We start from the raw sequence: 15,039 nt of genomic DNA, 5'->3' as shown, positions 1-15,039 counted from the left end.
ATAAAAATGATAAAGCAGCATTTAAACAAACAACTATTATAATTCGGAGGATGAAAATTACTGACCAATTGGTATTTGACCTCTCTGAAATTAAGTATATGCTACTAACATAATTTAAGTATACAAGTGCATCCATTACAGCGGAACGTCTGTGTATACATACATAAATGCATCTTCATTAAGTTAGTCATAGGACCCCTGATCTAGATTGTGACCACGTGCGTGTCCTCAATATCACAGTTCTGAAATATAGTCTCATTTATATTATATATATCAGGTGTTACCGTGTACCACCCCTTTTCTTTCTATGGTAATATTTTACCGTAAAAAAAAAAATTCATTCAAAACGACGTGTGAAACTTAACACTTTATAGGCAGTAAACACAAGTATGTACGACCCCTCCCCTGAAAATAAACCTTCATCCCTCTGCCGGTTTTATTTGATTTGTTCCAAGTAAAACTATGAAAACCGGATGCATGCAAACTCTGAAACACACAAACATGTTGTATTATAAGACATTTCGTTTCGTTTCGTTTTGTCCTAATACGTTTCTATTTCGTTTCGCACTTTACAGGTACCCGTTTTTAACGATAATTCAATGTTTTTATGCATGGCTAACAATCAATACTAATTTGTTTACGTTTAATATTTACGACTTTTAACTTCCTCATTGGTCATGTTGGTGTAACAAACAACCTACATAAAAGGAATATGATTCAATTCAAACATTGTGCATTTATTCTTATTAATTGTACATTTATTAATTCATTTGCCGACCAATATGTCAGTAAGTACTTTTATTGTTGCCTAACATTTGTATTATCCATAAAGAAGAGCAGCTTTACATATGTGTTGCATCGGATAGAAATCCTCCATCTGCAATATCATGAATATATCAATACACCTAGTATATTGTGGATTGAAAATATATCTATACAAAGTCTATGTAACTTCTCGAAAATTAAGTCGATTTCAGAATAAAATTGAGAATGGAAATGGGGAATGTGTCAAAGAGACAACAACCCGACCAAATAAAAAACAACAGCAGAGGGACACCAACAGGTCTTCAATGTAGCGAGAAACTCCCGCACCCGGAGGCGTCCCTCAGCTGGCCCCTAAACAAATATATACTAATATATACAGATATATACTAATATAATACAAATATATACAGAAACCTACAAAACAGACCAAAATTCATCTTTTATTTTGTATTTGAATGTCCCGAAAAACAATCAAAGTCGTATGCATGTACATGTACAGATGCACTATACGGTCGACTGCTATCCAAATCGACAAATATAAAAAAAAATCAAAAAATCTCCATTCTCTATTCTTTATCTGTTTTAGCTCCAGTTTTATTTTGGAGAGGGTACATTTTCTATATCTCACAATTATAATTATTGTTGTTTTGCCATCAATCTACCCATCCGCATACACTGGCTTGTCTTTTCAATTGTTCATTATAAAAGAATGAGCTGAAATCAGATAAGTTACATTTTTTCTGCTAATAACGTTCTTTTTATGCTCCACCTACGATAGTAGAGGGTATTATGTTTTCTGGTCTGTGGGTCCGTTCGTTCGTTCGTCCGTTCGTCTCGCTTCAGGTTAAAGTTTTTGGTCAAGGTAGTTTTTGATGCAGTTGAAGTCCAATCAACTTAAAACTTAGTACACATGTTCCCCATGATATGATATTTCTAATTTTTATGCCAAATTAAAGTTTTGACTCCAATTTTACGGTCCACTGAACATAAAAACTGATAGTGTGAAGTTCAGATTAAAGTTTTGGTTAAAGTTTTTGGTCAAGGTAGTTTTTGAATATACTTAAATAATAACTTAAAATACGCATTTGAAATATACCCAATTTTTATTTTACAAAGACCATTTCCCCATGTTTTCAATTTCCTGTAAAATATTACATTGTGTACAATAATAAATAATGATTATTTCCTGATATTGTCATTGTATTTCATTGCGTCGTTGTGTTAAGTAGGGCATTAGCTACGACTAAATATACGAGATATGAAACAATACAAATTTTGTTTATTCGATTCGTTAATGAAAGTAAAAAGTGAAATAATTATTCGCTTTTAAAAGCAAGCTGGAATGAATTTTGTAAAAATTAGCTAAAAAACATTGCCTATGAATTATTCACTTATATGTGAGTAACTTGACCCTAGACCTTGTTGACTATCAGTCATGTCCAGATGGAGAATGATAAATTGTGACTCGGATAGAGAGTACAATTGCTTTCTTTAAGTGGTGGTACGACGACAGACGACGGACGCCAAGTGATGAGAAAACAGATAAATACAAATGATAAAATTTAGAAAGTTACTTTTAAAATGTTAACTTTTCCAAACAGTATTTGTTATGTATATTGTTGAATTAATTTTTTACCCACATTGAATACGTATTCATGTGACATTAGAAGGAGGCGGGTTTTGCATAAAGTCGACATATTCAGCTTTTAACCATTTGTTTCACTGAATCAATACACCAAAAATCATTCTTATAGAGTAAAAATAGTAACTATAATATTTTAAGTCGATATGAAATCAAACAGACATAGAAAGATCCAGTTTGCTTTCAGGGATCCGTAAAGACCCACCAGGCGTTCGGCCGTCGTCGACGAGTGCACTCTCCTCGGGTAGAGAGCCATGAACGGTTTTGGACGGCGGTCACAAGCCGGACGGGAAGGTGACCTGACATCCTTAATTGTGGTGTCAGGTGTTATAACCCGTCTAGTGTCGACTCGTCCCGAGACCGAAGATTTACCGCACCTCGACTGCTCTCGGCTCTCTGTGTGTGTTCGACTGGGGAAGCTACTGCTTGCAGTTCTCTCCGACCGCATGCGTGGATCTGTCTGGAGGCAGCGGGGTGCCACGGGTCAGTGCCGAATTGGTCGGTCCTCCACCCGACCCGTCTTGAAACACGGACCAAATCCGTATTTCGGATTCGGAATATACTATGACCTAGGAAAGCACATAGTAATATACAATTAGTAAATACAGTATGATTTCCAATGAGACAACTACTAGAACAAATGACGGAAATGTTAGGTCACCGTACGGCCTTCAACAATTAACAAAACTCATACCTCTTAGCTATAGCAAGTAAATAAAGCCTCCGACAAAATTAAAGATAAAACAATTCAAATAAGAAAACTTACAGACTGACGTATGTTCAAAACAATAATAAATATGATATACAGGAAAAAAACGACAGCCAGTGCATCACAGACTGTAGACTTTATACGATGTCATATGACGTGGTTTAAATGTTTGCAGGCTCCCAGCCAGACACTTGTCTTAATCTGGGCATACAGTTTACAGCACAACAAACTATGAAAAATAGTTGAAAAGGACTTGACTGATCAGATCGATACAGATCAAAGTAATCAAGTAACACCAAAGAAAGAACTGATCTGTGAGTATATTCCAGGCCAATAACAACTAATAAAAAACATGAATGAAAAAAAACGCTCAGGATAAAGTTCGAATATCACGGCCCAGGCCATGTGTAAATTTCCAACAATCTATGGCTTCCATGAATTATTTCTTAAATAGACCTTTGATCAGCACTAATTTTTGAATTTGTCCAAGACATTTCTTACAGAAACTTATGATGTAAGTTCCATAAAATTCTTGCAAGACATGTAAATTTGGGAGTGCTAACAATGTAACGTTTATAACTTATGTTTTCAAGGGGCATAACTCTTTTAAAAATAAATGATCGGCACTGATTTTTGAACTAGCCCAAACTATAATATTCCTAAACTAGAGGCTCTAAAGAGCCTGTGTCGCTCACCTTGGTCTATGTGCATATTAAAGATTCATGACAAAATTGTGTTTTGGTGTTAGTGATGTGTTTGTAAATCTTTCTTTATTGAACAATCTTGCTGCTTACAATTATTTTTTTTTAAAAAGTGTTAAAAATTGACTATAAAGGTCAATAACTCCGTAAGGGGTCAATTGACCACTTTTGTCAAGTTGACTTATTTGTAGCTCTTACTTTGCTGAACATTATTGCTGATTACACAGTTTATCTCTATCTATAATAATATTCAAGATAATAACCAAAATCGGCAAAATTTTGTTAAAATTACCAATTTAGGGGCAGCAACCCCAAAAAAGGGTTCTCCGCTTCATCTGGAAATTTCAGGACAGATAGACATTGACCTGATCAACAATTTTACCCCATTTCAGATTTGCTCTAAATGCTTTGGTTTCAGAGATATAAGCCAAAATCTAAATTTTACCCCTATGTTATATTTTTAGCCATGGCAGCCATCTTGGTTGGTTGGCCGGGTCACCGGAGACATTTTTTAAACTAGATACCCACATAATGATTGTGGCCAAGTTTGGTTTGATTTGGCCCAGTACTTTCAGAGGAGAAGATTTTTGTAAAAGTTAACGACGACGGACGACGACGACGGACGACGGACGCAAAGTGATGAGAAAAGCTCACTTGGCCCTGTGGGCCAGGTGAGCTAAAAACTATGATATGAATTTCAGAAAAAAAAATCCGGCAAGAATTGTAAACGTGAGACCGGACGGATGAACACACAGACGGACGGACGGTAATACGGACGCCCGATATTTCCATTGACCCTGCAATGCGTTACACGGGGTACAAAAATATATAAATGTACGATTTGCCGTTTACGCCCACCAAATTTGGTCAAAAGGCTTTTTTTTTATATAAATGTACGATTTGCCGTTTACGCCCACCAAATTTGGTCAAAAGGCTTTTTTTCCTCTTCAGTCAATTAGTAAATTGTGTTACTTTAATTTTTTACAATCGCCTTCAAACAAACTATCAATATTAAGGTGCCACAAATATGTATGAATTTGGATCTAAACCATGACAAATATAACCAAAACCATGACGAATTTCTGACTCTTAACTGAACCATTTCAATCGCTTAACCAAACCATACCAATTTGGATATCTTGGTTATCCTGCGTTAATTTCTTGAAAACAACAATTTAAATTTAGATAGTTTGACTTACAATATAGATTCAAACATTTAATTTTCTTTTTACTTGCTAATTTGAAAAGAGCTGAGGCAATCGTTTTGGGAAGTTACATAACTTATCCATGACCAACTTAACCAAATTATGACAAAATCACTGTACTAAACGCTCCTCGATATGACGACCTTACTATCCGTGAAAGCGTATAGCCAAATTACAAAAACTCAATATTATGTTGTGGTGTTTAAGTCGACAGGTAAACAGAGTAATGAAATTTTGTGGGACAATCGGGAATATGTTTGTGGGACTTTATAGATGAAAAATATTGAAATCAAGTTGTTTACCTGTATAAGAAAGATTAACCAGTAAACAAAATAGTAAATTCTTGTTTACTTTCAATGCTGACAGTCTTTTCCTTTGATAGATGAACACGCCTAGTACATGAGTAACCCATTGCCGGCAAGGTGATTACATTTAATGTAACACAAATACGTATCCAACGAGGTGAAATTATTGACTCGCAACTCAATAAGACATCAGCAATGATTATCTGACAGTTTGATTTGTCCGAAAGAAACATGTCGCCCTGCCAAGAGGTAGAATAATCTGATTTATCATGACTCAAACTTTCGTCTATTTACATAGTCATGGGCTACTATGTATGTATGACCTTACCCTTTTTCTATGATGAGTTTATTTATAACCTCTGGGTCGATGCCACTGCTGGTGGAGATTTATCAGCCCAGTAGTCAGCACTTCTGTGTTGACTTGAGTTATCATTAATATGTTCATAATTATAAATTAACTGTTAATCAAATTTTTAATTTTTGAATTACTAAGGGTTTTCTACCACAGGAATAGATTACCTTAGCTGTATTTGGCAAAACTTTTAGGAATGTTTGGTCCTCAATGCTCTTCAACTTCGTACTTATTTGGCCCTTAAAACATTTTTTGATCCGAGTGTTACTGATGAGTCTTTTGTAGACGAAACGCGCGCCTGGCGTAAATATAAAATTTTAATCCTGGTATCTATGATGAGTTTATTTACCTACAGACTTAAAACAAAGAGTTTCAAAGAGTATCTTACTATTTCGCCTTTTTATTATGGAAGGGTACATCAGCCATAAACATTAAATTTTATTTCTTAATTTTTTAATTTCTTACTTTGTAACATGTATTTTCTACATTAGTTGTATACATTTCTGTATTTCTTGATTTGTGAAATGTTTCTTCTTTTTCAACTAGTTCTAGTTCGCGCTTTATCTAATTTATAGAATTTACAGAACATATTATAAAATTGATTGTTAATTAAAAAATTATCTATTTAATATTAGGTTCATGCATAGAATTCTACAAAAGAGACAGTAATATTTCAAGCGGAGAATATGTAATTTACCAAAACGGCAATTCCATCAAAGTATATTGCTCATTTGAAGAAGATTGGGTTTACACCTACATTTCAAAGGATGCTTATAAAACGACAGTTGATATTTCAAAATTATACTCGACCAGGGATTTTGCGAAATTACGGATTTTCTTTAGTAACGGTACTCAAAATGAAGTTATTGTAGAAAATTTGTTACAGTTTCAAAACAGTTCTACCTTATACTTCGGATATAACAGCACTACCTCTTATCAAGGTCCGTCCCACGAAAATACCAATATGGCGCCATATTTATTTCTTGGATTTTTACCAATAAGCCTGGCCAAAGAAGAAAGTGAACAAGGATATCGTGCTGCAAAACAAGACTTTATTTTCACTAACTGTGACGCCAATCCAAACAGTTATATAACTCTCTACTATAATCCAAAATTAACATATCCTGGTCGAGTAGGCAACACTAATAGCTTTATGAACGGTTGGATACGTCGGTCTTCTACATTATCAAGCAGCAAACATATGGAAAAGGAATTCTATTTTGATTTTGAGATGCATATGGGAGGTTGTGGTGGATTCATGACGTCATATTCTATGAACAATATCAGAGTGGCCTTAGGATTACCTGTCTGTACGTATAATTCTAATATGACGTGCTTCTTTAGCTTTGTGAACAACACTGTGATTAAATTCTCGATAAAATATACTTAGCGCAGACTCAGAGACATACATAATAATGGCTGTTACAATATACTTCCTACGTAAATCTACATGTATACAGACCCTCTGCCGATTTTATTGTTTTAAAAAGGGCAATTAAAAAAGACAAAATAACTTTTTTTCTTATTCGTATGCATGATAAAAAGAAGTAATGCACAAGAGCTCGGAGAAATCAACAAAATAAAAATTAAATAAAATTCCGCGAAAGTCTTTTAATCTTTTTGGCACATTTAAGTCATTTCAAAACATGACGTCATACAAATGAAACCGCTAAAGTTGAAAGTTTTCTGTTGCATGAACCATCGGAATTCGTATGATATTGTATTAAAACTGATTTTTGAGGTAAGCTTGGTTTTATTTTCTATTCTATTGCATTATTCGCATATTTACTCGTTTCAGCAAGTCAACATGGCGGGTCCTTAGTTACAAAATGTCAACGTTGGATTTAACGGAAGCTTACGAGAAATACATGTAAATTTAAAATGGCAAATGTTGGGTTCGAGAATGTAAAGAATTAAAAAGTTTTTTTCTAGCAGTTATTCACAAACTAACCTACGCAAGCTACATATTTATAAAGATATTTGAGCTTTATCTAGCAGGGAGTAAAAAAGAACAGCCACACACACAGCATACCCAACCTCGCTTCAGTTTTTTAATGACCGTATTTGTCCTATTAGAATCGAAATAATTCATGTTCCAAATCTGTACAGTTTCAAAATGTCCGTTTCACTTTTTTTTCATTTAAAAAACATGATTTCCAAAAGTTAATAAATTAAATACTTCCCTTTGCGTAGTTCCATTTAGGCCACATTGACAGATGTTTGCGTTATGGTATATTCATTTGTAGTTATACAGAAATAATGCCAAAAATCCTAAATTATATTTGTAAAAAACTGATCCGTGGTATATCATTGACCGGTTTATAATTGAATATGTCAATCATGCCGGATTTTCTAAACAAGAACATTCGAAACAAATCAGTTGGAATGCTAAATCGACTAAAGAAATAGGAATTCGAGCAAATGAATATTCTTCAATTATTTCAAATGACTGTTTCAACTCTTTGACAGCGAAAAAGGTGCGTTCTTTTTTGCAATGCAAGCTAAGATGTATGAATAATAAATATTCAACCAAAGTATTACAATCGGTAAAATTACAGATTAAACAAGAAACTGGTATCTACAGATCTAAGACAGCGACATCTGTGCATGTACGTAAATAGCCTTGACAAACTCTCAAAGATTTTTTTGAAGTCGTAAATCAAATATGTAAGATAAAGAACTATACATGTCATGAAACCTACGATTCATTTGTAGAAGACTTAGAAGCAGGAAGAATGTAAGGTCCTGCCATAGTGCTATGTTGTTTTGAACTGAGTACATATATAATTTACATTTCGAGACACCGTTGAGTGTTCTTATTATAGTTCATTTTGAACTGTTTCAAGTGAAACATTGTTGGGTAAAAACCGACAAATTCTAAATTTGAAGATGGATAGCTAATATTTGAGGCATTCGATTTTATGATAAAAAAGACTATACACAGACCTCACCAACTCTAAAATCAACAGCGTCCACTCCGGGAAAATGTTTCATATTATTATTTTTTTTCAATTCAATTCAATTCAAAGTTTTATTGCCATATAAACTTTACAGTTTGTGACATATAACAACAACAAAAACAAATAAAGACAATAACTAAGTAACTCAATATATATATACAAATTCAGTTAAATATTAAAGGGTCCCCTGTCCTCAGTTCCATCGACTTTTTTTTTATAAAGGATCCTTGTTTTTTCACTTGTGTTGGTGTTGATGGGTTAAGTATATATATAACTTTGTCATTGTCAGTGAGATTATTAGAATGTTCATGATTAATACAATGATTGTTATTGTGCGCTTTGAATTTTCTATTATTCGTTCACTAATCGAAAAAAAAATTAACATGATTTGATACTTTATAACCAATTTTATCCTGACACGTATTAATTTATTTGTTGAAAAAGAGACAATAACAAAAAAAAATCAGACCCTCCAAAAACCCCATATGTCATTAGCATAGCTGAACCTTAAACATAATGAAACGACAAAAGCAAAAACAGCAGTTCAGTAAGCACCAAATAAAACAAATCTGAGAATAACGAACCCCACTAAAAAAGCAACTGAACATGGATGCTTATGTAGTTAAAGTTATAAGTTGTTGATATAATAGGAGCACCAATCGGGTTGATTATTTTAAGTAAATTTTCAATAGTATTTAGTAATCTTCTGTGCTTAGACAAACCGCAAAGTTGGAACATAGTTGGCAATATTTCTGCGTTAATTAACATGACATAGATACTCTTAATACCATGATGTCGTCAGTGAAACTTTCAAAAGTAATGAATGATATTTACCATTAAGAACATGTTTTAATAGGCTCCTCATTAGCAGCATTGCTCTGTAAAAGTAATCATGATTGGAAATGAAAGCCCTGGACGATAGTATCATATACTTTTAAGTGTGCTTAATATATATGGAGGTGTTATATAATAATGGCAGTTGTTTTCAATTCGTTCCGTTAGTTGGTTGATAAAGTTTAACAATTTATCATTTTTATGGACTTACAATTAACAGACACTCATTATAAATTTAGATAACAATCCACTGTTGGGATTACTTTAAAATAATACTGTTCGGTCATCAGCGAACGGAAGAATTTTTTTTTCCTTTTCATATTACATATCGAAAACAATTAAGAAATAAATTAAAGAGTAAGTTATACGCCCATTTCTATAATAAAAAAATGTTATTCAAATAGCAAGAGCATTACAAGACCGTAAGCTGTAATCATAACATATTACTATCGTAGTTGAATCTTAGTAGGATCTTATCAGGAGCATACCAAGATCCCTCTAAGGCAGTCAATGGGTTTCCTCTTATGAAAATTTCTGGATCCGCCACTGGTCTTCAATTATCAAAAACATGTTCTGTCCTCTTGATTAGTTTTTTTGTTTTTCCTTGTACCGTTGTCATGTATTAACGGCAACTAAGCATTTAGCATAACACAACTTTGTCAAATCATACGATGTACCTATGACAGCAGGATTAGTTATAAATCACTTTAAAAAAAAAGTAGAAGCGAACAACCGATTTAATAGGAAACAAGCAGAATTAGGTCTCCCAAAATATTTCTCATATAACGAATAATAAATAATTCAAATGGAGCCATATTTTAAATAAAAGGCGATAGTGTAAACGAAGCGAACATTCACGACCCTTTCATACAGGAAAACAATGTACAACGATGATAAGCCTGACTGACAAATTAAAGAGCGATATAACGGTATTGCCATATATAAAGTCCTAAAATATGACGGAACTTGAGTAACATTCAGTATTAAGCAACAGAAGGTAATCCTGTAAAACATCTTCTCTTTTTACAGACGCAATTGTGGTAACCAATGCAACAACGTCAACGTTTACAAATGAAGACAGTAATGACATAGGTACTAGTTATGTGTAGTGTTGTAGACTTTCAAGTCGCGATACATTTTTTTTAAACCGAAGGCTCATTTTAAAACATGAGCTTATCCGGACCATTTGTTTTTTGAAATTGTCGACGTTTATCTTAGAATAATCAACTTTAATCTTGAGATTTTCAACTTTAATCATGGAATGAACAACTTTAATCTTGGAATTAACACATTTAATCTTGAATTGACAACTTTACTCTTGAAATTATCACCTTGGTATTCACGTATACCATTTTTAGGCAGTTACATCCCCTTTCATGAATATTAGGCTGCGTGACACTCTACAAAACTTTTGATACACAGCTATTTTTCCTTGACATATTTCAAAATATTTAGCCGTGAATATACAGACAGGACGTGACAGGGTATTAATGAAAGCCAAAAACAAGAAATTAAGAACAGATCTGAGAGTATTCGCAGTTACTGGCAGCTAGTTCCCTGCTAATTACAACTACAAACCAGTACAAAAAATATATATCTAATACACAAATGTCAATCAGTATTCACCCAGCATCAAATGTATTTAGAAGAAAGACGTCCTTTAACATTTAGATAAAAACATTGGGCAATGTCAAGATACCGGTATCGACAGATTGTATAACTGTGAATGTGCGTATGTATATAAAAATAATATTTAGTCATTAACAATCAATATTGACACCTTTAGAACAATATTCATAGATCGTATTACTGTTTTGAATTGACAACCTTTTAGAACAATCTCATGTAAAGGGTCAACTTACTCGGATCGTATCGTAGAGTATATTTGATGAACATGATGCCCTTTTTTATTTCTTGAAAGTAGTTTTGGACACAACTTTCAAATCTCCAATGCAACATTAAAAATATCCTATAACATATCACCTTACGTATAAACTTAGATTGGGCTCGGTTTAAGTGAAGACAAATTGTTATCTCAAAAGAGGGACGAAAGATACCAAAGGGACAGTCAAACTCATAAATCTAAAACAAACTGACAACGCCATGGCTAAAAATAAAAAAGACAAACAGAAAAACAATAGTACACACGACACAACATAGAAAACTAAAGAATAAACAACACGAACCCCACCAAAAACTAGGGGTGATCTCAGGTGCTCCGGAAGGGTAAGTAGATCCTGCTCCACATGTGGCACCCGTCGTGTTATCTCAAACTATTAGATTTTTTTTCTCATAAAACTTTGAATTTTAGCTCGCGATGTTATGAACATAGCTAAACATACATAATAAAGGTGACAATCTGAAAAGGAAAGATAAGAATGATATACTAGTACATGTATATGTTAAATATTTTTGGACTTTATTTCAGGAATGGTTATTGGACTTGTTGTGGGTCTGGTATTGGTTATACTTGTTCTGGTTGTTACTTTTATATTCATTCGAAGGTATTGTACTTTTGTGATTTTACTTTTTACATGGAACTTAAATTCTCAATATTCAATAGATTCAATCTCTACGATTAAAACTTTTAATTGTACCATTTCGTCACTTCATAAGGTAAAATAATACAGGTAAATTCTTTGTTCTTTCGCCAATATAAAAAGTTGAAAAAAATACTAACTGGGAAAAGAAAAAAGGAATAATTTATTCACATCACAATATTCTCTAATTACCATCATGTGTATTAGCATGTATAACCAAGAAATAAATTGAAGTTTTACGATCCATAAAGTTTGTTCAATCATAATAATGTAAAACAATACGATTTTTTTTCAAATATTTAAGGTTTTTTGGATCGAGCAAACGGAAAGAACCAAAGGATGGTTATACTACATCTCAAAATGATGAAATGGCACGTGGGACTGGCCATCTTAACAATACGTACCTGGATTTAAAAAAGACTACCGATTATCCATACCAAAACCTCACAAACAGTGACGTTTCTGGTAGAAAACAAGATTTAAAGCAGACAAATTTAAATTATGATTATGCTACTGTTGAACCATCTACTGAACAAGGTTATACTTCTAAGATGATATCTAACGATGCTGCTTCAAACAACTACTTAGTTTTAGATCCACAAATTACGGGTTACAACAGATCTGAAGATAAAACCAAAACTGAGCAGCAATATGAACTTGCCCAACCAGTGAATACGAGTCAGGATAAAACAAGCTTTGATAGCACAACATATCTAACAGATGATACATATGGTCTTTCTGAAGAAGGCGTGTATGATTCATCACGTGACAATCGACATAAAAAATCTACAAACAACATTTACAGTCATACTGTCGATACGGTATATGATTCTACAAGTTGTTACAGGTCGGATTCAGAAAACCAAGACACGTACGATCATTTCAATGGCGGGAAAGCAGAAGACCAGTATGATATTTCAAAATGTTCTTAATTATTGGAATCAAATACCATTTATACTAAGTTGAACTTCTATCAATTATTATAATCTTTGAAAAAGTCTTTCATGTAACAGTTGTTATTAAAGAAATACAATTTCTCTGAACAAATGTTGTCATTACTTATTATTCATTATTGCTTTAATGTCAGATAAAAGAGGGGCGAACGATACCAGAGGAACAGTCAAACTCATAAATCGAAAATAAATTGACAACGTCATGGCTAAAAATGAAAAAGGCAAACACAAATAATAGTACACAAAAAAACCCATAGAAAACTAAAGACTGAGCAACACGGATCCCACTAAAAACTGGGGGTCATCTCTGGTGCTCCGTAAGGGTAAGCAGATCATGCTTCACATCAGTACTCATATCTCAAAAAGTGATAAGTTTAGAATGACAAAAACTCTCTCGACAAAAAAAATAAAATGTTGTGATGATAAGTCTATTATAAGAATAGATTCAAGGGGTTCTTACAGCAACAACGGTAAAAAAGTAAGACACAAAAAAAGATTTAGATACAGATAAAAAAAAATCTCGCAAAAGCAATGCGATGGCAAATGTAAATTTCAAAAGCAATACAGGGTTTTTCTGTTAATTTTCATTATTCTAATAAGATAACAAAATTACAATTTTTGATTTTTTTTATCAACACTAGATATATGCTATTCACCGAGGACATGTCTCTGAGGTTAATAAATCATTGTATAAACTAATATCAAAAGTCAACAATTGTTGTTTATAGTAATATAATAAAGACGAAAAATGACCAAACTTATGATCTTAGTACAAAATAAAGGCAACAGTAGTATACCGATGTTCAAACTCATAAATCCATGGACAAAAAACAAAATCGGGGTAACAAACTAAAACTGAGGGAAACGCATTAAATATAGGAGGAGAACAACGACACAACACTACAATGTAACACACACAGAAACGGACCAAGCAACAGACAAAATCCCACGAGAATAACAAATATAACATCATAACCAAATACATGAATTTGGGATAGGCAAGTACCGTGACACGTCTTATCGCAATGTGAATTTACACTAAAAAATAAGAGAAAACAAACGACGCAACGTTAAAATGTAACACATACAGAAACGAACTATAATATAACATTGGCTATATTCCTGACTTGGTACAGGACATTTTTAAAGAAAAAAATGGCGGGTTGAACCTGGTTTTGTGGCATGACAAACCTCCCCTTTTAAAGCCATGTGAAATATAACATTAAGATGACAACTCAACACTACAGGACTTCAATATAAATAAATTGGAGAATACAATTGACAAAGAAACACACGAACCACAGCCAACAAAAGGCAACAAGTTGAAAATTTTAATATGCCAGAAGTGCATTTTATCCACACAAGATCTACTAGTGATGCCCAGATACAAAAGTTTGAAAGCCGAAACAAGCACAAAGTCGAACAGCATCGAGGACTAAAAGATCAAAAAAGTTGTGCCAAAAACGGCCAGGGTTTTCTGTTAGTTACCAGAACATCCTTATCATTTAGAATAATTTATACTTTTGCAAACAGTAAATTTATAAAATTAATAAACAAAAGCTGTACATGATAGAACTGAAATATTAACTAATTACAGGAAACAACTGAAATACATTACATAACCAGACATTTGCAACACAATATGTAGACACATCCGAATATGTTTAAACCTCAACGCCAAGTGACGTCATATTTGAAATTGTAAAAAATGACAAAAAAATGATGACGTCATTTGAATTTGTAAAACAGATCATCAAAAAATGAAAAATGAAAAATGACGTCATTTGAATGAATAAGATAGAACTAGGACTGACCCAAGATTACATTTGAACTAAATACCGATATTGCACTTAATAACAATGCACATTTCAATATTTATTAATAGCAAACTAAGGCAGCAATTAACTATATTATAAAGCTATGTACGGTTTGTTTTGAATCTCACTTGAAACGTAAAATATCGCACTGATTACGTTGAACAAAATGAAATCTAATAAATGAATGCGGTGATTAATATTATTTACCATAACACATAAATATAATAGAAAAGAAGTCAACACATTTGACAAAATC

General features: G+C 33.1%; 1 protein-coding gene across 1 annotated transcript; it reads left to right on the top strand.

Moving 5' to 3' along the window:
* Positions 1-564: 564 nt before the first annotated feature.
* LOC139488554 (uncharacterized) lies at positions 565-13,060 on the top strand. Its single transcript, XM_071274280.1, has 5 exons — positions 565-788; positions 6,315-6,989; positions 10,503-10,565; positions 11,902-11,977; positions 12,318-13,060. Exons 1-5 carry the CDS (start codon positions 713-715, stop codon positions 12,943-12,945), a joined length of 1,518 nt encoding a protein of 505 aa, XP_071130381.1. The 5' UTR covers positions 565-712; the 3' UTR covers positions 12,946-13,060.
* The last annotated feature ends 1,979 nt before the right edge of the window (positions 13,061-15,039 follow it).

Source organism: Mytilus edulis, chromosome 9 (assembly GCF_963676685.1).
Source record: "Mytilus edulis chromosome 9, xbMytEdul2.2, whole genome shotgun sequence".
In the NCBI taxonomy this organism is placed as follows: domain Eukaryota; kingdom Metazoa; phylum Mollusca; class Bivalvia; order Mytilida; family Mytilidae; genus Mytilus; species Mytilus edulis.
The sequence above is the reverse complement of the archived record's forward strand: the minus strand, read 5'-3'. Positions and strand labels throughout refer to the sequence as shown.

What these genes read in the sequence shown, in the direction of transcription:
- LOC139488554 (XM_071274280.1), top strand. Translation starts at nt 713, where the DNA reads ATGATTCAATTCAAACATTGTGCATTTATTCTTATTAATTGTACATTT. An exon ending in GGCCTTAGGATTACCTGTCT is followed by an intron (nt 6,990 to 10,502) that starts GTACGTATAATT and finishes CTCTTTTTACAG; the next exon opens with ACGCAATTGTGGTAACCAAT. An exon ending in ACTTTTATATTCATTCGAAG is followed by an intron (nt 11,978 to 12,317) that starts GTATTGTACTTT and finishes CAAATATTTAAG; the next exon opens with GTTTTTTGGATCGAGCAAAC.